General features: G+C 36.2%; 1 protein-coding gene across 1 annotated transcript; it reads left to right on the forward strand.

Moving 5' to 3' along the window:
* Window positions 1-4,806: 4,806 nt before the first annotated feature.
* On the forward strand, window positions 4,807-12,241 carry LOC110101482 (autophagy-related protein 13a). Its single transcript, XM_020829398.2, has 2 exons — window positions 4,807-6,460; window positions 11,770-12,241. Exons 1-2 carry the CDS (start codon window positions 5,186-5,188, stop codon window positions 12,151-12,153), a joined length of 1,659 nt encoding a protein of 552 aa, XP_020685057.2. The 5' UTR covers window positions 4,807-5,185; the 3' UTR covers window positions 12,154-12,241.
* Window positions 12,242-26,501: the final 14,260 nt, after the last annotated feature.

A 26,501-nucleotide genomic window follows, 5' to 3' on the forward strand; every position in this document is an offset into this window, starting at 1 on the left:
TGCTATTTGTTGATCTCCGCATACCATACTAACTCCTATCGGGGTATGGAACTTAAGCTTGAGATGAGGGATAGAGACGACAATCCCTAAAATTGACTGAAGCGGCTTCATAAAGATAGCGTTGTAAGCCGATTATGACTTTACAATGATGAACTGAACAGAGTGTGTAGACTGTCTAGGAAATTCTCCAAGTACAATTGGAAGATTGATTATCCCTTCTGCTCGTACAGGTCGATTATCAAATCCATACAAAGGATCTGCAGCAGGTTGAAGCTTTTCTCTTGAGAGACCCATGTTGAGAAAAAGTGGAATAGAATAAGACATTTATGGAGCTTCCATTATTTACAAGAAATTTTTTGACATTGTAACATGGGTCACCTAAGCCTGCGTTGATAACAAGCGGATCTTGATGAGGGGTTTTTACTCCCTCCAGATCAGAATCGTCAAAGGTGATAGAGTGATATATATGAGCCTTCTTTGGAGTTGGATTTTTATTTACAACCAAAAAAGACTTGATCAGATAACGAGGGGCCTCCAATGATTGTCTCAATTTCACTAACTGCTATTTGATTATTCACCAGTGGCCTCTGTTGTTGATTTTTCCCCCAGCGGGATGAGTTTCCTCTTGGGTAGGTGAATCTCGAATAAACTATCGAAGATAGCATTGACGGATAAGTCTTTCAATCTCCTCTTTTAGTTACTTACAGGCTTCAATAGTGTGGCCACGACTATGATGAAAGTGGCAGTACTAATCCTGATTTCCTATGTTTGGCTTCAAAAGATATGGCCATTTCACTGTATCTTGAACTCGAACATCCATTAATACATTTGTTTGATATGAATTTAGAGGAGTGTACTCCTTCTCCTATCGAGGTTCTTATCATGGCAATGGAGGCCTAGAGGTAGATTGTTCTTCCCTTGCTTCTTTCATTATGAGGATGAATTATTCATCCCATGTGCACCCTTGCGTTTCCCATTAGTTTGCTCAAATTATTTTTTCTATGGGCATTTATGACTTCATCTGTCGAGATTTGAGCTTCTACACGATGAATCAAATCTGCATATGAATGAACGGTGTCGCACATGAGTGCTTAATAGAAGGGGCCAGGGAAAAGGCCTCCAAGAAAGATCCCTCTCAATAGTTCAAGATATACTTATGGAATTTGTCAAGCTTCAGTGGAAAATCAATGAAAATACTCTTTCAACAATTCTCCTTCATTCTTACGAATCCTGTAGAGGTGGAAATAATCTTTAGCTATCCTTCAATTGGCAATGAATTGCTCGATGAAAGTTTGGCCAATTTGACAAATGAGGGGATCATTCCGGATGGAAGCGAATAGAACCACGTTTGAGCCTGTCCATTAAGGGTGGTAGGAAAGACCTGGCAGAGGAGGGCGTGTAAGGTTTGCTGAATATGCATGATGGTTTTATAGTGATCGATATGCTCATACGGGTTAGATGTCCCGTCATAAGACTCGATGCTGGGTACTTTGAACCCAACTAGAATGAGATGCTGAAGTATGGCCTCAGTTAGAGGTGATGACTCCTAGAAGTCCCTATGCCGGAGAGTTTGCCTCACGTCTCCTTGGCGGAATTCTTCCCGTATTAATCTCTGCAGTTCATGACGTAAGGCATTATGAGGGAGCCCAGTAACTTATGGCTGGGCCGAGTTTTCTGGGAGATCTGGAAGAACACGAGATTGCCGACTGGTGTGTGAGGGATGAGTAGAACTTGCTGTGTCAGCAATTCGTTATTCTGATGTATCTGCCTTTTTGGTGGAGGAAGAGGAATCTCTGTTTGAATATGCTCGAATTGAACATCTTCAACTCGTGGTGGATCTCGAGGGAGAAGGACTTCCTCTCATTGTGCCAGTGCAGGTTGCCGAGCCTCTCGCAGGAGTTGAAGGATATCATTCTGAGATTCTTCCATCTTTCAGATTCTCTCTTCTAAAGAAGGTCCTGAGGTTCCTTCTCCAATGAAATTTTAACCCTCGGGGTAGAAGGAGGAAGATATCGGACGTCTATGATTTATAGACTAATTTATGGACTAACGGGAGTTAGAGCGAGAAACCCCAATAATATGACTGCTGCGCCTGTTGATCATCATAGAAATAATTAAAGTTGTGGGATAATGTTTCCCATAGACGGTGTCAAACTGTTGCGGGCTAGAATATACGCGGTGATAGAGTCATAAAGTTCACATCTCAACGTAGTACGGATATCCAGCACACAAACAGAACAGAAAAAGAAACACCAGCATTTTTACGTGGAAAACCCTAAAAGGGGAAAAACCACAGGGCCATGCCCTGTTGAAATAATTCCACTAATGTTTTGTTTGAGATACAAGAGACTGATTCGCCCACCAAGTTGGGACGATCAGATTACAGTGAGTTTCTTCTGAATTGAAATTCAGTTACAAGGTCGAGCAGAGTTCTGACGTCATTGAGGAAATTGGGCAGAATTCAAGTGTCGTCCGGAAGTCGTACTGAAGTCCGGTGTCAAGCAGGACTTTTATGTTGCTTGGGAAGAATTCCAGCATCACTCAAGTGTCTGGCCGAACTCCGGCGTTATTCAGGCGGCGGGAAGAATTCCGGCGGTGGTCGAGGAGGAGCTATTCCCTCCTATGCTTCTCTTCTCTTCTTCTCTTCTTCTTCTCTCCTTCTTGCCTGGGTCCCCTCTCATGAGAAATGAGGGGTCTATTTATAAATTTTATGGAGTGGCATAGCTCGTAAATAGGAGTTATATCAAGGGCAAATAGGGAGTGGTCGAATGGATGGCTGATATTGAATCCCTTGATTGTGTACCATTCGTCAGACATTTGAAAGTCTTAATGATGTTGAAATTCGGCGATCTTGGGCTTGTTGGATTTGTCTCGTCGAGCCGTTCGATTCGACTATAAGCTCGTTAAAATCAGAGATTGTTTGGTAACTGAAATTATGGTAAGAACTTTCCAATAGCACTTCGGGTGCTTGATTTGGGCTCATTTGGGCTTGGATTGAGTTGAATTTGGTGTCGTTGGGTTTGTATTTCTGAGACGCTCAATTTGACTATAAGCTCACTGAAATCGGAGTTCAGGTGCTCCCGGATTTAATTATTGAAGTTTCCGGTTCAAATTTGCCTCGAGATTCGTGCTCGATCAAAATAATTTTTGCATGATATATCAAAAGCGTAACAAAAACGTACTGAAAGCGCAATAAAAAAGCCCAGCAAAAGCACAATTAAAGTGCAGTGAAATAGTAAAAAAAGCACAATGAGATAGTAGTAGATAAAGCGCTGCAAAAGGGTAGTGAAAGTGTATCTAAAGAACATCAAAAGTGTAGTGTGCACAGTGAAAGCGCTGTAGAAAAAAATAGTGAAAGCACATTAAAAACATAGCAAAAGCACAGTAGTAAATGCAAAAGGAAAGGGCACTGAAAAATGCCATTAAAAATGTACTAAGATATTTTAAAACTATGCAACCTAATTTTTAATGTAGAAGAAATTGATAAAAGAACTGATACCATGAAAGCAAAAGTACAACGAAATGCACACTTAAAGCACAGTAAAAATGAGGCTAAACCTAACAAAAACAACTTAAAAATTTTAAAGGTATGCAACCTAATTTTTAAAATAGAAGAACAGTGAATATACAACAAAAGCGCCTCAAAGGCCCATCATGTTCTTTTACCTGTTTTGCAAGAACTTTTGCACTGCCTAGAATGCCGAAGGATTTCACCTGTTTGCAAGAACAGTGTCTAGAATATCAAACGAGAGAGTATGAGGAGTGTAAAATGTCGGGTTGAAAAGTAAAATGATTTGGCTCCAAGTCTTTTGCACTCTTACAAATTCTAAATTTTCATCTCTAGGTGAGTTTGAACCTGCCGACAAGACATAAATAATAAACAAAATAGTGAAAATACAGTAAAATGCCCACTTCTCTACATATTAGAATTTAATTAGAGTCCGGACGCAGAACTTTATCTGGACTGTGTCCGGACTCTGCACGAAATAATTTCTTTCACTTATGAGATGCGTGTTGGGTATTTATATTATATATACCTATCAGGCAAGACTTATAATAGAGAGATGGGTATGCAGCCGCGTGGTCGACGAAAGAAATTTCTCCCATCTCACCCGAAACTTTTATTTGGTAGTTGACCTGACATAGCTCTACGTTCGGACGCTAGTAAAATAGTGCCACGTGTTCTTACTCTTTACCGCGCGGCCCGACATCCCGACCCGGAACGGACCCATGATTGCTATGTTCACGTATTGCTCGGTATTGCTAGGTATTGGTCGATTTTGCTATGCAATAATGAGAAATACCATTCTGTGAAGACCAATACCTGGCAATACTGAGCAATACTGAGCAATACCGAGTTTTTCTAGGTATTGCTCTTGACAGAGAGGTATTTCTCGTTATTGCCAAGCAATACCGAGCAATACCTAGTAATACGCGAACATAGCAATCCCGGGTTCCAGTCCGATTTGGGTCGTCGGGCCGTGCAGTAAATAATAAGAGCACGTGGCGATATGTTATTAGCGTCCGAACGTAAAACTACGTCAGCTCATTTGACCTAATAATTGTTCTCTCACCCGTTCGAATTCTGTAAAAAAAAAAAAACTTCTAACAGAAATAAAAAATTCTTAATCTTTATAGACATGGTAAACGCCACGTCTCGCCCATCCAACTTTATTTAGAATTTATTTTGGGCTCGGCATTGGGCAGCAGAGTTTTTCGGACATAAATCAATTATAATATCTGATAATAGTAATTTACATCTTAATCGTGGTATTAATTACCACCATAGCTTTTGCACTTCACTGTCGGACCGTCTTCTCCGCTGCCCAAACCCCCCATTTCACGATGACCATCCTCTCACGCATCGCAATAAATTAGCTTCCGTCCGCTTTCAAGATTCATCGGTTCAATTTCAAACCATCCAAAAATTTCCCCCCTCATCTCCTCCTGCCATGGAGTCTCTTGCCATTATTATTCTATTATCCCTTCTGTGATTCCTTCCATCATTTAACCCTCTTCTATATGCCTTCGATGGCTCCCTTCGTCTTCTTCTTCTTCTCCAATCCCGATCTATTGTCTTCCTCCGCAGACTTCTCTCAACCGACGCTTCCGTCCTCAGAAGAAGAGGGCCGTCCGTTCTCCGGCTTCGCCGCAGAACAGATCTCTGCTTTTTGACAGCCGAAGGATGCCGCCGATGATGGCGCAGCATCAATCAGAAGTTAGTCGAACCGAGCAGATTATCTCGCAGTTCTTTCTTAAGACCCTACAAGCCGTCCTCACCTCCAGAATCCCCAATCTATCCGGTGGCGGTCGCGTGCGGCGGCGTGATCGGTGGTTCAACCTTGCGATCGACGATCTCCCGCCCGCCCTAGAGAATCTTGGGTTTTGGCACCAGGGCGTGATGGAACCGATGATCGTCGACGTCATTCTCTCGCCGCGCGATGGCGTTGAATCGGTGGCTGTCATTGAGCGATGGATCGCGCAGTGCGAGAGTCCTCCGCCTTGGGGTGACGGCGCGTCGACGTTGCCGTCTTCGTCGGCGTCCTTCTACAGAAGGACATACAAGAAGTCTATCCTTCTGCTACGGTCTATTTACTCCCTTCTCCGGTTTCTCCCCGCTTATAGAGCTTTCAGATTGTTGTCCTCGTCTAACCAGTCTTCAAACTACACTCTGAGCTATAAGGTTTCGTCGATCGCGGAGCCGTTTTCGCGAGAGGAAGAGAAGGGATTCAAGCAGCAGGCATTCCCGCCAGTTGAGAGCCAATTGGGCTCTCTCTCCGTCTCGGTTCTCTATCGACCGACTCTCGAGAATTTTAATTTAGAGGTTTCGTCCTTGTTGCCGCCTATGATAATAGCGGACTATGTTGGAAGCCCAGCTGCTGATCCGATGAGGGCTTTTCCTGCTTCTCCGTCGGAGAAGGGCATTCGGCCGATTTCTTTCCCCCTGCGCGGTGTGCGCCCGTCAGCGGCGCCGGCTTTCCAGCGGCCGCATAGCTGGACCACCACGCCAATGGCACATCATCCGCTACATGCTTCTGTAGGTGCAGTCGCGGAGCAACGAGTGTCTCCACCTGATTATTTTGGGCAGCGAATGGCAGCTCCTCGGCAATTTGGTCACAAGAAGGGTAGCTTTAGCTTCGAGGAGCACCTACTCTCGCCTCCGTTCTCGGCATCTCCTACTCCATCTCCGCCTACCCATGCAGCTAATGCCTTTCCCGTCAGATTGCGATCGGAGACTGCTCCAGTTAGCATACCGCAGTCGATGGCGGGGAAGAACCACTTGTATCGCACTCCTAACTATTCGGATCCGACTAGAAATTTGCTGCCGCCGCCATCACCATCGCCTAGAAGTGCACGGGCTGATGTGTATTTGGAGGAGTCTCCTTCTGCGAGGTCTTTCAAGAAGTTGGACGCACTGAAGGCTGGGGATCTTCATTCGCTTCTATATACGGCTCCGAAGGTATGAATTCTACGAATTTTGATTTTTTAAGGGTTTTCATGCCATATGTGTGTGACACTTGATTAGCAGTTTAGTGTATCTTGTTTCTTTGTGCTGATTTGTAAATGGTTTTGAGGATGATGTGGTCGTTTTAGATTATCCATCTTCATTGATTTTTAATCCTTTAAATTTAGGGCATGCATTTCTGGTAGATTTTATCTTGTACAAAGTGAAACTTTTGTTACAACAACAACAACATCAAGCCTTTGTCCCAATACATGGGGTTGGCTACATGAGTCCTTTTCTCCACTGTGTCCTGTCAAAAGTTAAATTCTCATTTAAATCTAACAAAGAAAGATTATTTCTAATATTTTCTAACCACATGTACTCTTATTATGAATTAATTGCCCAAAGTCACAATCCCCTCACTGGGTCTATTACCACTAAAATTACACTCCATACATTCAGTTTTAAATCTACTCAAGCAAAAACCTTTAGACTCTAAGGTTGACCTCTATAATTTAAGTTTACCTTCGACTACCTCTCTAGTCTTATCAACAAGAAGAATATCATCATAAAAAACAATACACCTAGGTAAATCCTCTTGCAAATTTCTAGTGATAACATCTATGACTAAAGCAAAAAGATATGGGCTTAAGCCTTATTCTTGATGTAATCCAACCGAAATAGGAAAATACTTGGTCAAACCACCTTGTGTTTGAACACAAGTAATAGCTCCTACATACATATCTTTAATGATTTGAATATAAGCATTATTAACTCCTTTCTTTTCAAGAATTCTCCATAACACTTCTCTTGGAACTTTATCATTTGGTTTCTCTAAATCAATAAATATCATATGTAGATCCTACTTATTCTCTCTATATTTCTCCATCAAACCTCTTAATAAATGTATGGCTTCCATAGTTGACCTTGGCTCGAATCCAAATTGATTTTAAGAAACATTAGTATCACGTCGCAATCTACGCTCCATAACTCTCTCCCATAGTTTTAAAGTATGACACATTAACTTAATTCTTGTATAATGCGCAGAATCTTGTGCGTCATCTTTATTCCTAAAAATAGGAATTAACACCCTCATTCTCCACTCATCTGACATCTTTTGTCCTCAAAACAGTATTAAAAAGTTTAGCAAACAGTAATAGAAAGTTTTGTTAGTCGATACAAAATACTCTAGGAACTGCAGAAGACGAACAAGAGAGGAATTTATAGAGAAGCCGTTTATATGTAATTCAAATTCATGATTTTTATGATAATGGTGACAATCTAATTATTGCTCTGAATGCCCTCTTATGTGAATAATCTCTAGGTCTGCAATCAGGGTAAGAAGAACATATTTATATTGCCTTTGATGCTCTAGAGAAATCATCATTTTAGTTTTCTTAGCTCCATATGTTCTACACTTAAATCTCATAGATGCTATTTCATATAATTACTTGAGTAAGATGATTTTCATAACTAGACCAACAATATAGATGTTATACAAAACAATATAGATAGGGATGTCAATTTTTGACACGACCCTAAACCGACTTGGACCCAACTAGAAAAATCCGGGTTTGGGTCAAGCCGTTTGTGAAACGGGTCGGGTTCGGATTTCAGACCCGTTTGAAAAATGGGCTGGTTCGGGTGGACTCGAAAACCCGCAGGTCAACTCGAATTGACCCGGATCGAGTAGCGTCTTGCATCAATCACATAACACCTTGTTTCTCTCAGTCGCTTCGGCCTGCCGCCGTCCCGGTCCCGCCTGTCCCGCGTCAATTGGTCGCACTCGCGCACAGAGTAGCGGACTCGCATCTCGTGAGCTGCCGTTGGCGTCGTCCCGCACGGTCGAGCTGCCCGCCCTGGCGCCTTCCCTGCACGCGGCTCGACGCTGCGTCGTTGCCTGCCTTGGCATCTTCCCCGCACTCGCGCACACAGTAGCGAACTCGCGTCCGACGCAGACTCACGTTCAGACTCAGCCCACGACGCTTGCGTTTGCGGGTCGGTCGGGTCAACCTGATAACCTGACGGGTAGGGTTTGAGTGGACAAACTTGACCCGTTTGCAAAAAACAGGTCGGGTTCGGGTCAACCCGTTTAAGCCCGGGTCAGTAATTGACACCCCTAAATGTAGATGTTATACAACAATTCTTGACTAAATTCTTTGTATGTGAGCTATTTGCATGTTTAATTTACTTTAAAACCAGCTTGAAGTGTTATGGGATCCTAAACTTTTTAGGTTGAATCATTGTGAACAATTAGAGATTTCTCAATTTTAGTAAAAAATAAAATTGAAAAATTATGATAAACATTGTAATTCTATAGTTGAGCTAAACCTGGTATCGAATAAAATGGCTAGTTCTTCTAAAAAGGTTATTATAGAAATTTTCAGATATTTTTAAAATAGATTTTATATTGATAATGTGATTAGTAATGGAGTGAGAGTATGTTATTAATGAAAAAGAAATGTGTCTTAAAGTGATAAAAATTGAATACTACTAAGAGTTATAATGTTATAAGAAAGATACAATTCTTATGAAGATTGTGGTGAGGAAAATTTAATACTACGGAGAGTTATAATGTTATAAGAAAGTTACAAATTTTATGTTGAGTTGGGCAAGCAAAGTATAAACTACAAGTTTTGACAATTTATTCGATAGCTTTAATACAAGGAGAATAAATTATAAAGAATAATTAAGATAAGATATGAGAGATCTAAAGGTTTTAATCAATTTAAATGCATTCAAAACAATTATAATAGCATCCTAGTTAAAGATGAAGATGATAAGAAATTATGAGAACACTTGTTTGATAAATTGTAAGAGAAGTTTTGAAGAAAATATTGTTATGAAAGAACATAATAAGGTATATTATGTAGACTCTAGGTACACCTAGAGTGGGAGAGGTGAAATGGGTGGATGAACAATTTGAACATTCCGAAATTCTTCCTAATCCCTCAGTATCAAGTATGTCAATAAGATAAATAATGCTAGCACCAGAGTAAAAAAACTAAAATAATAATGTTGATGATTGATGTAGTAAGATTAATATAACAAACTTTTAATCCATCAATTTACAAGTTTAACATCACACAAGTGATCAATGATATATGATAATAAGATAATGCAAGTGATTGAGTATATAGCGATTATGTAGTATATTAATGACTAACTCAACTACAAATGCTATGATAACTAAATTACTAAGCATCAAAGGCATGAGCATCTACACAACTAAAACATGGTGATGATAGATAAATCAATGCTATATGAAAGTAATTTAAAAAAAAAAAAAAACTCTAGACAGGAGCATTAAATAGTAATCCCAACAATGGCATTATAACATGCAATATAAATAATTAATTGCACCATAGTTTCAACTAACGATCGACCAAGATGAACACATGACTTTTGGAAGATTTGAACACATAATTGGCGTACATCCACTCATAATCTTTTGCGGATTAGAATTCCACTACCAATAGATGAACACAATACTTTTGTTAGAAACCTTCAATATTACACTTACCTTAGTAGGTGAATGTTACTCAATAAACCACACTCTCCTTTACCCAAGTTCTCCAACACAAGAGAAATACCTTCCACAGCATTCTAACACTTTGGTACCTAACAAAAGTAATTACTAACAAATTAGAATATGCAACATTTATTTAAAAAAATTTAAAACATACATTGTAAACTAACTTGCAAACTTTCTTCTAAAGATTGGTATAGAGAGATACCTACAAAGGAGAGTTGATGAAAAACTTTTAGGATAAATACTTTGAATCTTTTTTAAGAGGACAAACTTGTAATCACAAAATTTTCTCTTTTATTTTTTCTTTGGTTTTGAGTAAAACTATCTATATTTAAGATTTTAGAACATCTGACATATATAGAAGATGAATAGAGATGAAAGTATCCTAAATTTTAACCCTAAAAATAAGAAAATTAATTAATTCTAAATAGCTCAAACTAGTCGTTCAATGAAGTTTTGTAAATAAGTGAAACTTTTTAGCTCCTTAACAACTTAATGATTTTAAATATAAAATATATGATATTAACTCAAGAAGTTTAATGAATAACAAGTAATATCTAGATTTGATAAATTTAAATACCTTGGATTTATTATATAGAGGAATATAGTTATAGATGATATAGCTTCTAGAATTAATGCCAAATGACTAAAGTAGGGAAGTTTCTCAATAGTATTATAAGAGGATGCCATGGAGATGTTGGGTCCATTTGGGGTAGATTTTGCATTGCTTGCTTTTCATATTGCTACTACATTTTTGTTTATCTACATCTTTTCTTATACTTTTCATATAATTTTGTCATGTGAAGCAACTTTTTGCAACGAGATTCGTCGGATGTGATAGCTTTAAGGATGTTGCAGTTAGACCTCTTTTGAAGGAAAAAAAACATTTGTATTACTTATTAGTTTTCAAACGAACTGCTTTTCCTATAATAGTTATACAACTATTTTTACAAATAGCTATGATTTCTCCAAATAGATTCTTAAAGCTAAATTTTATAAAACCACAAATAGGTTAATGATATTGAATTGATTCAAGCTTTGGTCAATAAAAAAAAATGTTAATATCGAAGTTGTGCGTGACAAAAGACAATGTTAGATGATGATATAACTTCTTATTTATGCCACAATCAACTTAGATATCAACAAAACCTCTTTGCTGCTCAATGCTTAGATATATTCAATTATTATGCTTAGGTGGTTTGGACTTGTACAATGAAGGGTAGAAAATATGCTTATTAAACAAGTACAAGAACTTGATATCAGAGGAGTAGGAAGAAGAATCAATAGAGCTAAGATAACATAGATAGTTTTTTAAACTGATTTGCAATGAATTATTTTAACACCTTAGACTCAACATGAACAAGTGAAAATTGAGTATTCATAAAGTTGACCTCGAATAGGTGGGATAAAGGTAATGATAATGGTGACTCAAACATCTTGCAACTAGAGTGCTATTCGGTGGTCTATTCTTTGATGTGTAAATTCTTCAGTACATCATGCTAATTCATAATTATGGTTCAAGACTTGTACATTTGTTGTTTGGTCTAAGTAGTATTTGCTGTACTTCTGAGTGAAAAATAATTTTTGATTAAAACCCTTGAATTTTCATAATCTTCTCCCCTTCTAATTCAATTATTTTTCATTCTATATTTCTTTTTTTGTACCCACTATTTTCCATTTAGTTTCCTTGATGTATTACTAAAGTAATTGTTAGTTTCATCCTCTCTTTTTTGTGATGATATTCCATTGTGAAATGAGTACATGGTGCCTTAACATTTCTCATTAATTTTAGGTCCTTAAAGATCCTAAAGATGATTCCGGGCGATTCTCAAGTGTTCTTTCTTCTTGTGGTTCGCCAAGATTTGCCTTCTCAAGGAGTTCAAGTAGAAAGTCATTGCAAGATGATCTTGACGATTTTGATTTTTCTTGCCCTTTCGCTGTGGATGATGTTGATACTTCTGAATCTCATAGCAGGTACTTTCTGATCTCTCCTAATTTGTTTCTTGGTTGCAAGTCAAAGGCAACACTTACTGATGATTTTATGTTTCTCTGTCCTAAGAAAAAATATTTGCATTGTATTTTTCATAAATTTTTTGTTTGTTTGTATGCCATTATTGTGTTACATTTTTGGTGGATATGTTGCTTGTATGATGCTATTATTGACTTTAATGACTGAACTTCAGTATGGATGATTTGGAACATCGCACCTTACATTCGAAAAAAAAACCCTCATGGTATCAAATATAAATCATCTTTCTCTGCCCTATCGCAACTGTTTTCCAAAGAATATTTCCTTAGTATCTATTCCAATCATATGTGAATACGTTTCCATAAATGCTGGAATGTGGTCATGTGAAGCTATAGTGTGTTGTACGTGGTGCATTTTTAAGTTATTACATGGGTTGAAGCTGTTAATGGACACCTTGGTAGCGGATAATGTTGAAACTTGTTGCTCGCAAGTTCACTTTATGGGGGAATAGTGTGGGTATGAACCCATCTTGTAATCAATGTGCAGCAGTTTGACAGGAATCTCTGGTTGTTCAACTTTGTCTATTTTGGTGAAGTTCTTATGTTAATAATTTGGTTTTATGGAGCTTGAATATTTGAATAGATCCTGAATTCAAATGTTTTACTTGATGTAGAAAAGATTTATGGTAATGATTAGATTTGCTAGATGACTTGTATGTATCATATATTATTACATAAACCCTTGCATTTATTATTAGCACAGCTAGTAAAAACCATGGTGACTGTACCTTTCCCATTGCATTATTATGGAATTATCAAATGCATACTATGCACTTTTGATGATTACATAAATACTCTAGAATTGGTGCAAGTTACTTTGAAATTCTATAACATGTAGCAGGTATGACTTAAACCTAATCCGTTATTTGAACTAAATTTAACCTATTTATATGCTTTATCTTTCTGTTTGCATAGTTTTGTCGTGAAGGTGAGGCTGAGATAATAAGCATTAGAATTCTTGAAGAATAGAATGCTCAACAAATGAAAGCTTGCTTTATAGCTGTTAGTGTATGGTTACACAAAATTATATTTGGAAGGTTCTCCATATGGAGTGGTGTCTGTTAATTTGGATGCAGCATTATTAAAAAAACATTATAGGAGCCTTGTGAAATGATGTGTTGACGTTGTACACCCTTCATGGCAAAGTGTGTGTTCCTTTGCCATATCGTGCTGCTGTATTGTGTGCTCAACTTTGACTCAATAAAATCTTGATTCATATTTCGTTGTTTTGTTCAACATTTATTGCAATAACATTGGAAAAAACACTTCCTCCTTATTGGTACTTGTAATAAGTAAACCATTGAATTTTAAATCTTCATTCTCTTTTGTTGGAACTAGTTGCTTCCCATCGATTCTTCTTTACACTTTCCTCGTTTGATAGTTTTCTTATATGCTTTTTTGTGGTTCTTGTTGCTAGTGCTTATGGTTTCTTGCTTAGGGGCTGTTTGGTTGCTTGAAAAAGAAATGCAGTGTAAAGTAAATGCAATGTAAAGTAAATGCAATGCATTCTAAATACTTTGAGCCTGTTTGGTTTTATGCAAAATAAATGCAGGAGAATTGTTTCCCTTGTTTGGTTAGGTATATCCAAAGTAAAGTAAAAGCATTTTTTGTAATAATTTCTTTTAGCATTAAAATAAATATATTTATAAAAACAGTGTATTTATAATTTGTATTATTTGGTGTTATAAATTTTTTTTATATATTAAATTTATTTCAACTAATATTTCCATTATTTCACAAGGAAAAAAGTTTTGGGCAAGGATATTATGATCCAACTTGTGATCAGAATAAATTTCAAAAAATTAAATCTGTTTTGATATGAATGTGATATATGACTAAACATTCAAATTTTGTATTTTACTCGACTCAAAATAAATTCAATGACTTTGAAATCCATCGTGATTAAATTTTGATTTGAATATTCTGACCAAAATACTTTTAGCCAAAACAACAAAAAAAAAACTGAAGCATTCTTAAACAAACATGTGCACTTGCAGCCTGTGCATTAAAACTAGTTCATATAAAAACTTGTTTAAATTTCATAACCTCCTATCTTTCTTCTGTTTAAAAAATGTAGTTTACCTCCAAAAGCAGCACTAGCTCCAGAAAACAAAAGAAGACATGGAACCTGTCAATAAAAAATAGGCATCTTGAATACTCATAAGTTAAAATAATGGTTGAGAAATTATATGAAATTTCATAACATAAATCACAGAAATCAAAATAGGCATCTTGAATACTCATAAGTTAAAATAATGGTTGAGAAATTATATGAAATTTCATAACATAAATCACAGAAATCAAAATAGGCATCTTGAATACTCATAAGTTAAAATAGGAATGAATCATCAAATTAACTATTTCTTATCTGACACATGCATGCATAATTCATATTAGATAGCAGGGTAGAATGCCATTGTGCTCCAATTGCAAAATACAGAGAGATAATAGAAGTATATAACACAATCGAACAATATTATTTGTCTAGATTCCTAGCTTAAACCAGCCGTATGTCCTGAGAGAAAAGTAGCTTCATATAAAGATAATTCAACCATTAACAGTTGTGGCTTTTTTATTCCTCTTATGAATTCCCTGAACGAATGCTGTAAATGGTTGAATGGCAAGAGCAAATGGTTGGTGTACCTTTACTGTAATACAGTGTATTTGTCATGGAAGGCTAGGAATGTGTGGGTGCACGAGAACAAAATTTCTAGTCCATCTGTTATTGCTTCAGATGCTGTTGTTTTAGCTGCAGCTTTAAAGAATTCGGCTTGTATTAATTCAGGAATAGAGAATGCTAATCAACCGGTTTGGTTGTTGAATTCTTGGCATCCTCATCAAATTAACTATTTCTTATCTAACACATGCATGCATAATTCATATTAGATAGCAGGGTAGAATGCCATTGTGCTCCAATTGCAAAATACAGAGAGATAATAGAAGTATATAACACAATCGAACAATATTATTTGTCTAGACTCCTAGCTTAAACCAGCCGTATGTCCTGAGAGAAAAGTAGCTTCATATAAAGATAATTCAACCATTAACAGTTGTGGCTTTTTTATTCCTCTTATGAATTCCCTGAACGAATGCTGTAAATGGTTGAATGGCAAGAGCAAATGGTTGGTGTACCTTTACTGTAATACAGTGTATTTGTCATGGAAGGCTAGGAATGTGTGGGTGCACGAGAACAAAATTTCTAGTCCATCTGTTATTGCTTCAGATGCTGTTGTTTTAGCTGCAGCTTTAAAGAATTCGGCTTGTATTAATTCAGGAATAGAGAATGCTAATCAACCGGTTTGGTTGTTGAATTCTTGGCATCCTCATCAAATTAACTATTTCTTATCTAACACATGCATGCATAATTCATATTAGATAGCAGGGTAGAATGCCATTGTGCTCCAATTGCAAAATACAGAGAGATAATAGAAGTATATAACACAATCGAACAATATTATTTGTCTAGACTCCTAGCTTAAACCAGCCGTATGTCCTGAGAGAAAAGTAGCTTCATATAAAGATAATTCAACCATTAACAGTTGTGGCTTTTTTATTCCTCTTATGAATTCCCTGAACGAATGCTGTAAATGGTTGAATGGCAAGAGCAAATGGTTGGTGTACCTTTACTGTAATACAGTGTATTTGTCATGGAAGGCTAGGAATGTGTGGGTGCACGAGAACAAAATTTCTAGTCCATCTGTTATTGCTTCAGATGCTGTTGTTTTAGCTGCAGCTTTAAAGAATTCGGCTTGTATTAATTCAGGAATAGAGAATGCTAATCAACCGGTTTGGTTGTTGAATTCTTGGCATCCTCATCAAATTAACTATTTCTTATCTAACACATGCATGCATAATTCATATTAGATAGCAGGGTAGAATGCCATTGTGCTCCAATTGCAAAATACAGAGAGATAATAGAAGTATATAACACAATCGAACAATATTATTTGTCTAGACTCCTAGCTTAAACCAGCCGTATGTCCTGAGAGAAAAGTAGCTTCATATAAAGATAATTCAACCATTAACAGTTGTGGCTTTTTTATTCCTCTTATGAATTCCCTGAACGAATGCTGTAAATGGTTGAATGGCAAGAGCAAATGGTTGGTGTACCTTTACTGTAATACAGTGTATTTGTCATGGAAGGCTAGGAATGTGTGGGTGCACGAGAACAAAATTTCTAGTCCATCTGTTAGAACGAAGGAGCCGAAGTATCGTGCAATGAAGCCGAACAGCACGACGATGAAGCTTTTTTTTTTCCGATGAATTTATAACCCGCTCAATACGAGCGGGTTTCTAATTCACGCAAAACACCTCATGTAATACACTCCTAATGCATCCAATGATTTCCTTTTGTTTCACTCAAAATTACCCAAACAACCAAATTTAATAAATACAGGTATTTGTTTTACTTTATACTCCTAATTCAGGCAACCAAACAGCCCCTTAGTAGATTCTTCTTAATATGCTTCTCAGTGTATCCTCTGAATGCTTCTCTTTGCTTCATTTTTACTTTCTGGCTTCATGCTAACTCCTCTCGGTGTATTCCCAGTTTCTTCATTTCACGAGTATTTTTGTATTTAAAGTACTTTATCATCGTTTCTTTCTTTTTATATTTATATTTGTGAAAAAATATTACTTGATATGTTTAAATTAGGTTAATTAAATGATATTTGTATGCATACAATATATTTATGTATGATACATATAATTATCACTTCACTTTGCGCTAGATATTTATATATGATATATAAAATTATCACTTCACTTTGCGCTTTTCATATTGAAACAAAAAAGAATCCTTATGTATGGCATTATGTTTAGTGCTTTGAGAACATTGTTTAGGTGTACCAAAGACGTTATTTCATTCCCCATTTATTGTTCAGGGGATCTCTATTGAATTAAACACAATCTTTTCGAACATGTTATTAGAGAAAGTATTCTTCTTGCCCTAATGACCAACCCCCTCTCTTTGTCCCTTCCTTTTTCAATCCTCAACCATGCTCCCAATTTCACTACCCTAGCCATTGGAAGCCCATTTTGATGCTTGTGCTCACTCACTTGCTCTCATGCTGGTTTGCATTCACTTATTTGCGTACTCAATATTGACCCCATGCTCAACTATAACCCTCCTTGTGCTCACTCCTTGCACTCGCATACGTGGTATGTTATGGTGCAGCTTTGTGCATGCTTGCTTGCTGCCATTTGCTCATAATCCTAGGATGACAACTTCATGACTCCCACAATATCTATAATATAAGTTACCTCATAATTTCTCCTATCTTTCTCTGCTAAATGGTAACATGGCTTCTTATTCATATCTCAATGAGTCAAAAGTCTCCACCATCAGTGCCAATTTAAAAGTCAGTAGTGCCAATTATCTCTTATGAGCAAGGATTTTTCACTTTCTTGTCGATATCTTAACAAAGTATCTTATTATGACACCTCCCCTTTAGATAAGTCTAATATCATCAAGTTCTTGAAGTAGAAAGTGTCTGACTTTGTTCTCATCTGATTACAAAATAGTCTTGAACATTCATTGCCTCAACTATTATATTTTTGTATTTTGTCGAAATGAAGTGAAATTTTTTTGTATTTATGCTTTATTATGAATTATTTCTCTTTAGTAAAATGATATATAGATCTAGAAGAATTATAACACATTGAGAGGGAAATGAATGTAACTTGAATATTACTCGTTCACTAATAATTTAATTATTTGAAAAAATGTTTAATGAAGAATTCTTTGCTGCCCAAATTTTGTTTAGCTTACTTTCTTTCTCTGTAGGGTGTAAATTCTCAATTGATGGTAGACTTTATGGTTTCTAATATCCTGACTGCTTTCTCTCAGAGTTTTCTCTGTTGTATTCTTCTTAGAAACTCTTCATGTATTTTAAACTTTTAACAGAAAATCTAATTTCCTTTTTTCATCTTAATCAAAATTTTATGAATCAACAATACTTTAAAATTTGTGCTCAGTATTATACCTTTTGCTTTACAGATGATATTATTCATCAATCTTCTTGTCTTTAGAATTTCAATGAAGTGCTATTGTGAACCCAAAAATTGCCTCCTTAATGTTGCCATGACATTATTGTTTCATATGAATGCCTCTCTTCAGCATTGGGTTATTTACCTTAACAATTTACTATCTCTTGAATTATATCCCATCCCTTCATTTCAATAATGTTTCACACCAAGCCTACTTGGTTCATGCTTTTTGCTTGTATAGAAAACTCTCTTCTCATGTTATTTGGTGAATTTTTTATCCATTCTTGCTCCTCATGCTAATCAGTGAACATCTTCTTTCCCTATACTTTTACACTTCGGTTGATGCAATTTTTCATGAGACTCTTACCTTTTATTCTCTATTCGCACTCTCAGCAACACCTTCAGTTCATGTTCTACTTCATCTTAAAGCTTGAATGCTTAACTCTGTCATTTAAAGTTTACTCTTGTCCCCCTCAACCACCATCCACAACAATGCAAAATATGTTATCAAATTTGAGTGGACATTTCCTTGTTGAGGAGCTTTCTAGACTATATTTTTCCAATTTTCTTATAAAAGGTATCAGGCAATATATCATTTTCTCATTCACTTTAATATGTAGTTTGATCATCTATCTTCTTTTTTTGTACTTCACTTATTTTTTGCCATCTTTTATACTCCTAGAACACTAGAAAATGATATAAAATCAGTTATGAAGATAAGTTATGGATGCTAAATTTGGTGCTTTTTTCAATCACCATTCATGGGGTTTAGTTGTTCCCCCTTTTGGAGCTAAATCAACTATCTATTTTTAAGTGTTTGTTGTCTAATTTCTATTAGGTGGTTCGATTGATCGACGCAAAGCTCATTTGATTGTAAAAGATTTCACATAGGTGTATGAGATAAAACTATTTGGATATCTCCCTCATTGATGAACTAACTTTGACTTAATTCTCTTATGTGTGGCCAACCGACTGTAATTAACTATGCTGCAAGTGGATGCAAGTAATTCTTTCCTCTCAAGGGTAGAAATGCCTATGACTACTTGGGAAGGCCATTTATAAGCTTAAATAGAACCTCGGGGTTGATTTGAAATGTTTTGCTATGTCCTTATCAAGATTTATGTTCGCAGAAATACTATAGCTCATTCTATCCTCATCAGGCATCCACTTTTAGTCATTATCCTATTGGCTATTTTTATTGATAACATCTTATTCATTGAAGTGATCATCAAGAAAATTTTGAGGTAAAATACTATTTGTTCAGCAAAGATTAGGAATGACGAAAATAATTTGTTGGAGTTGAATTTGTTGACTTGTCTCATTTTGAATGTGAAAAGATGTTGGTAAATGCTCTTTTAGGAGTGTTTAGTTTTCTAGTTACTTAACCCATTATGCTATAGTTCTAACAATCATACAATCGTCTACAATGTCAATAACCTCATTTTCCATGGATAAATTAAATTGAAGTTGATTGTCATTTATATGAGATATTGTGATTTTCAAGCAAGATGTTATGCTTTAACTGAAAAAATTTCACTTATTTTTTCAGTTTGAAATAACTAGCTGATATTTTTACTAAAGTTCTAGGTCGTCTATCTTTCTCTCGTTTATGTCATAACATAGAACTAATAAATATATATGTCCCAGCTTGAGTTGGAATATTTGTATATGTTAATGTAAGACTATCTTTGAAATGTTTTCTTTTTTGGGAGAGTTGTGCTTTGTTAATCTGCATATACCAAAATATTTCTACATTTCTCTGCCATTCCTTCTCCCAACCCCAACACCCCCAATTTGTTCTCTCAGACCAAACATTACTTTTATTTTCGTGTCGCCCTCACTTCTTCTTGTACTTATGCATACATTTCCACACAAGTTGGGTGCGAACTTACTCTGATACCAATTTGATGCAAGCAACTTAAAGAAAAACGCAAAGAGAGAACGACAAAGAGAATCAAGACTTACTTTTAGAAATTTAAGAAACCACTTGGAGAACAAAATAGACTAAATAAACAACTAAAATTCAGAATAGATTAGAAGCGATCATCCAACAAACTAAAGAAAAAGAAAGTTAGCAAAAGAAACAAACTAAAAACAAGCAAACGCTATCCTCAGAACATCCTACAAGAGGACTCCTCACATGCACCGATTGTAGGAATATATATTTCAGATAATGTTTAGATATGCAAACCAAAGGGTCCACCACTGCAAAGGGGTCCAACGTCCTACCAAACTCCTCAAACTTTACCAACGGAACTAGAAGAAAGATACTGGTGGAGTGGAACTTGTGTAGAGAAGAAAGAGGTTAGAAGCCCAGACGAAGGGTGGGAAGGAACTCGCAAGTATTTATCTAGAGGAGAAAGAAGATGGAACAAAGCTCGCAAGCTTTTCCAAGAAAACCCGTAGGTTATAGCAACTTTGCTCTCAATATTCACCAACCTATTTCATCCCAAAGCATCTCATATATATAGGCAATAGAGGGGAAACTTAACAGCCCAAAAACCCTTCAAATACCTATATAAAAATAATAGAAATGAAAGGCCAAAAGTCACCTTGCTGAAATCCCAAGAGTCACAGCATTTCTCAAGGAGGAGGCCACGGCTCCAATCAGCCAAGCACAGGAAACTAGGAGCCAAAAATCGGGACCAGCCAAAGTCATTCAACGGGAGAAAAAGGGGAAAGTCACGGCGGTAAAGGGGCAGAGAACCGAGGGGGCGCAGCAGGCAACAGCAAGCCGTGGGAGAGGAATCCAGAGAAAAACTGCAGCAGCCCCAATTCAAAGAGAATAGGAAAGAACAAGTTCCACTCACAAACTCTAGCTCCCTATCATAAAATTTCATAACTAAACATCAGCTCATAATGAGCTACATCTCCACTTGATAATAATGAGCTGACACCACTAGAATTTCAACAACTAAAGCTCAAACCGAAAACAGTCAAGGCCCACATGAAACCAGCAAACAGCCGAAAGGACAAGGTGTACCCCAAAGCCAGCAAATTAACCCAAACCTTTTCCTACCATGATTATTAGATTTACCACCATCATTGGATAGCTTAAAAATAAAACAAAAACTAGAAAATATAACTAATATTGTTCAAAACAAAAATAATGCAAAAATCTAAATGCATCAATTCCCCCCTGGTGGGAGAATCTCATCTCCTGTTGAGAAAGCTTTAGTAGTTCTTTCATAAAGCTCCATATTTCGAATTTTCAAATCAGCAGCATCAATCCAGGTGCAATCAGTTAATGGTCGATTACTTTATTTGACCAAAAACTTCTTGTGTTCACCATGTCTTGTTTTAGTGATTTTCACATCAACAACATCTTCAATTTGATCTTCTTTGTTCTCTCATTGTGTTTTTGTTTCAAATCGAATACATCAAATTGGTATCAGAGCAAGTTCTCATCCTTGGTTGATTTGGTTTTTTGTTGACTTTTCTTGGCGAATCTTTTCTATTCTCTGAAATGGCTAATAATCCAGCTGATTGGCAAAACCTTATGCAACAAATGAATAATTTGCAAAAACAAATTAATACCATGACTGAAGCAATTGAGAACTTGAATGTTAACAATGCTAATGCTAATCCTAATAATCAAACTTTTGAAAGAGAAGAAGAGACTCCTAGAAATCGTCGTAGGCAATAAAGAAATTGGGACTATGGAATTAAAATTGATGTTCCTAACTTTGAGGGTAAGCTACAATCTGATTAATTTCTTAAATGGGTAGAAAAGATAGATCAATTTTTTGAGTGGAAATAAATACCTGATGATAGGAAAGTTCATTTTGCTAGCTTAAAACTTTCTAGTCACGTTTTAACCTGGTGGAAAAACTTTCAAAATAATAGACTTAGAAGGGGAAAAGAAAAAGTCCAAAATTGGGAAAGAATGAAGGAGAAAATGAAAGGAAAATTCTTGCCAACTGATCATGCTCGAACAATTTTCCAAGATCAACTCAATTTGCATCATATCATTAAAACTGACGAGGCTTATCGTATGCCTTTAAAATTGAAAAAATAATATCAAAGGGAAAAGGGTCACAATAAAATCATGGAAACGAATAAACATCGTTCAACTAGCGGGATTAAATCTCAATCTCAAACTTCTGGGGGAACATCTGGTCTGAAAATTAAAGCTTTTGAAAATCAAAATTCTGATAAAGGAAAAAGGATAATGAGTACTAAACCGACTGATCAACCTAAGTTAATTGGACCATGTTATAAGTGTGGGCTTTATGGTCATCTTTCAGCCACTTGTAGAAAAAATAACCCACCAAGAAACAATCTCATTGAAAACGATGAAAATTTAGAGGAAGAAGAAGAAAATGAAACTGAATCTGAAGATGACAATGAAATAGAAAAAGTTGATGTTGAAGGAAATGAATGTGAAGAGTTTTTGGTAATTCGACAAGTCTTAACAACAACAATTGAAAAAGGGGATAGATTTGCTAAGAGGAAATATATTCAAAATAACTTGTACCATCGAAGGGAAAATCTGTACCCTTATGATATATAGTGGAAGTTATGGAAATTTTGTTTCTAAAAAACTGATCGACAAACTTAAACTCAAATTAAAACCACTCGCTAAATCCTATAAGATCTCTTGGTTTAAAGAAAGGGGTGAGGTTTCAATCACTAAACAATGTACTGTCAATTTATCAATTGGGTGATCATTTAAAGATCAAATTGTTTGTGATATTGTGCCTATTGAAGTTTGCCATATTTTGCTAGGACGACCTTGGCAGTACAACAACAAAATTGTTCACAATGGAGAGAAAAACACATATAATTTGATGAAAAATAATAAGGAGTTTACTCTTTATCCACAAAAGAATGTGCCGGATTCACCCGTTAAGAAAAACACAGTTTCCAAAATTATTTCTTCTGAACTTCTTTTAAATGCTAATGATTTGAAACATTTTGAAGTTGCTTATTTGTTTTTGGGAAAAGAATCTGATACTGTTTTTCATATTAAAAAAAAAAGCAAGCTTTATTGGATGAGTTTTTTGATATAAATCCTGATGATTTGCCATTTGTGTTGCCTCCTATGCGACAAATTGAACATCATATTGATTTAATACCTGGAACTACTTTTCCTAACATTCCTCATTATAGGATGAGTCCAACTGAGCATGCTGAACTTTTTAAACAAGTATCTGAATTGTTAAAAAAGGGTTTGATTCAAGAAAGTTTGAGTCCCTGTGCTGTGCATGCTTTGCTAACTCCAAAAAAAGATGGAACATGGAGGATGTGTGTGGATAGTAGAGCAATAAACAAAATCATCATTAAATATCAATTTTCAATTCCTAAACTGGATGACATGCTTGATATGCTGAGTGATGCCTTTTGGTCTTTCAAATGCTCCGAGTACTTTTATGAGAACTATGAATCATATTTTGAAACCTCTCATTGGAAAGTTTGTTATTTTAAAGAGATTGTTCGTGGTAATGACTTACTTTCGTCGCCAACGACTTCCGGTTGGTACTTTTGGTAAACTGAGCAGAAAAAAAATTCAGACCTTTCCGAATTGTCCGAAAGCTGGGCACAAATGCATATCTCTTGGATCTACCTATTACTGTTGGAACTTCTCCTATATTTAATGTTTCTGACCTTTATTTATATGAAGGAAATATAGGTGATTCTGTGGACGTTGAAACGTTGCCACTTTCCACTTCTGCTTTGAACAAAGAAGATCAAATTGAAGATGTTGTTGATGTGAAAATCACTAAAACAAGACATGGTGAACACAAGAAGTTTTTGGTCAAATGGAGTAATCGACCATTAACTGATTGCACCTGGATTGATGCTGCTGATCTGAAAATTCGAAATATGGAGCTTTATGAAAGAACTACTGAAGCTTTGTCATCAGGAGATGAGATTCTCCCACCAGGGGGGAATTGATGCATTTAGATTTTTGCATTATTTTTGTTTTGAACAATATTAGTTATATTTTCTAGTTTTTGTTTTATTTTTAAGCTATTCAATGATGGTGGTAAATCCAATGATCATGGTAGGAAAAGGTTTGGGTTATGCTTACCTTGGGTTTGCTGGATTTGGGGTACACCTTGTCCTTTCGGCTGTTTGCTGGTGCCAGCTCATTATTATCAAGTGGAGGTGTAGCTCATTATCAAATTTGGGTCCCTCCCCAAATTTTTGATTGCATCCAATTGGTATCAGAGCAAGTTTTTTGTGATAAAAAATTTGGGTCCCTCCCCAAATTTGGGTCTTATTTTAGTGATTTTCACATCAACAACATTTTCAATTTAATCTTCTTTGTTCAAAGCAGAAGTGGAAAGTGGCAACGTTTCAACGTCCATAGAATCACCTATATTTCCTTCATATAAAGAAAGGTAAAAAACATTAAATATAGGAGAAGTTCCAACAGTAATAGGTAGATCCAAAAGATATGCATTTGTGCCCAATTTTTGGATAATTCGGAAAGGTCCGAATTTCTTTCTGCTTAGTTTACCAAAAATACCAACTGGAAATCGTTGGCGACGAAAGTAAGCCATTACCATATCACCTTCTTTAAAAACAACCTCTCTTCGATGTTTAACTGCAACAGCTTTGTATTTGACATTAGCTATACGGAGTTTTTCAAGAACTTGCAGTTGGACCGATTTGATATGATCAAAAGATTCTAAAGCTTCAGCACTTACTTTGTTAGGTAAAGACAAACCATTCCTATCCAAAATATGTGGAATAGAATGACAATATAAAATTTCAAAGGGAGTTTTTCCAATAATTTTATTAACAGAATTATTATATGCAAATTCAGCTTGAGGTAGAATTAAATCCCATTGAAAATGTTTCTCACCAACAAGACATCTCAAAAGATTTCTCAAACTTCGATTGACAACTTCAGTTTGTCCATCGGTTTGAGGAAGATAAGCACTACTAAACTGAAGAGAAGTGCCTAACTTAGCCCACAGAGTTCTCCAAAAGTGACTTAAAAATCTAGTATCCCGACCAGAAGTAAATGTACGAGGTACACCGTGAAGAAGAATAATCTCTTTGTTCAAGGGGGGGGGGTCAAATCAAATTCTAATATTTGATTTTTGACTTCTCCATCTTATTAATATCTAGTGGAAGGTTAGCTCATTATGAGCTAATTTTTAGTTCATTTATTGAACTAAAAATTAGCTCATTACTTCTTAATCATTGGCTTTTCTTCTTCCCCCTCTTTTCTATAATATATATGCCTTTTCCTCTCCCTTTTGACCCTTGAGCTGCTGCAGTTTTTCTTCTATGGTTTTATCATTCACGGTTTGCTGGCTTGACCCTTCGGTTTGCTGCCCTCTTTACTGCCGTGACTTCCCCCCTTTGCCGAGAATTGATCTCCTGCTTTACCCGTGAAATGCCTCCTGGTTTCCTGTGCTGAAGCCGTGGCTTTCCCTTGTGATCTGCTGTGACGTTTGGGATTTCTATACAAAAAAATTGCTGGATTCCTGTGTTTAGCTACTGGTTCCGTGGCCTTTTCCTTCTCTGCCTTGCTGTGACGTTTGGGATTTCTGTAAAGAAGCTGTTGGCCTTTCATCTCCCCATTTATGTGTGGATTTGAAGTGGTTTTTTTGGCTGTTTTTGGACAGATTTCTGGGCAGAATTCTACAGCAGTTTTAGGTGCCTTTTGGCCTTCTATTTTAATTAGCTTTTAATTAAGTTTTAGTGGCTATTTGTATTCCTTTCTTTGGTCTATAAATAGAAGATGTTTTGTGGTTGTTTTAGGTAGTGATGAACTGATGATTATGATTTTTGGAGAGAAAACCTGAGGTTTTCATTGGAAAAAAGCTTGAGAGCTTGTTCCATTTCTTCTTCTACTTCTATGGAAATCCTACGGGCTCTTTCCACCCTTCTTATTGGCTTCTAATCTCTTCGTCTCTCCGCAAGTATCCACTCCATTGTATCCTTCTTCTCAAAGCAACGAAAGGCAAAGCTTCTTTAGGTGTCTTGTTGTGTTTGTCTTGTTTAAGTCATTTCGTCGTTTGTAAGTGAGTCAAGAGTTGTAAGCGTCTTGTAATCATCTTTTATAATATCAAAGTTTAATTTGTCATATAATGTCATATTTTGGTAATTTTAGTGTCTTTTCTATTACCTAGAAGTAGTTTTTTGTGATAAAAAATTTGGGTCCCTCCCCAAATTTTTGATTGCATCAAATTGGTATCAGAACAAGTTTAGGAAGTCCTTGGATTTAGTTGTCAAGTCTTATTTTAATTTGTCAAGTTTTATTTTGTTTTGTCAAAGTCAAGTCTTGTCGTGAGTCTTAAGTTGAGTCTAAGTCTTTTTTTTAGGTGGAGTCTTTTGAGTCTTTCTTTTGAGTTTTTTTTGAGTCGTCAAAAAAAGAAAAAAGAAAAAAGACAGAAATAGCAATCCAGTGGAAGAAAGCAATCCAGAAAATCTTGAAGATCCTTTTTCGATGGACAGATGGATTATGTCAGAATCAACAAATCCCCTGGAATATGAGCTATACAAGCTTCAGTCATGGATGCATTTGTGTACAGAAAGATACATAAA

This window comes from Dendrobium catenatum, unplaced genomic scaffold (assembly GCF_001605985.2).
Source record: "Dendrobium catenatum unplaced genomic scaffold, ASM160598v2 fragScaff_scaffold_888, whole genome shotgun sequence".
In the NCBI taxonomy this organism is placed as follows: Eukaryota; Viridiplantae; Streptophyta; class Magnoliopsida; order Asparagales; family Orchidaceae; genus Dendrobium; species Dendrobium catenatum.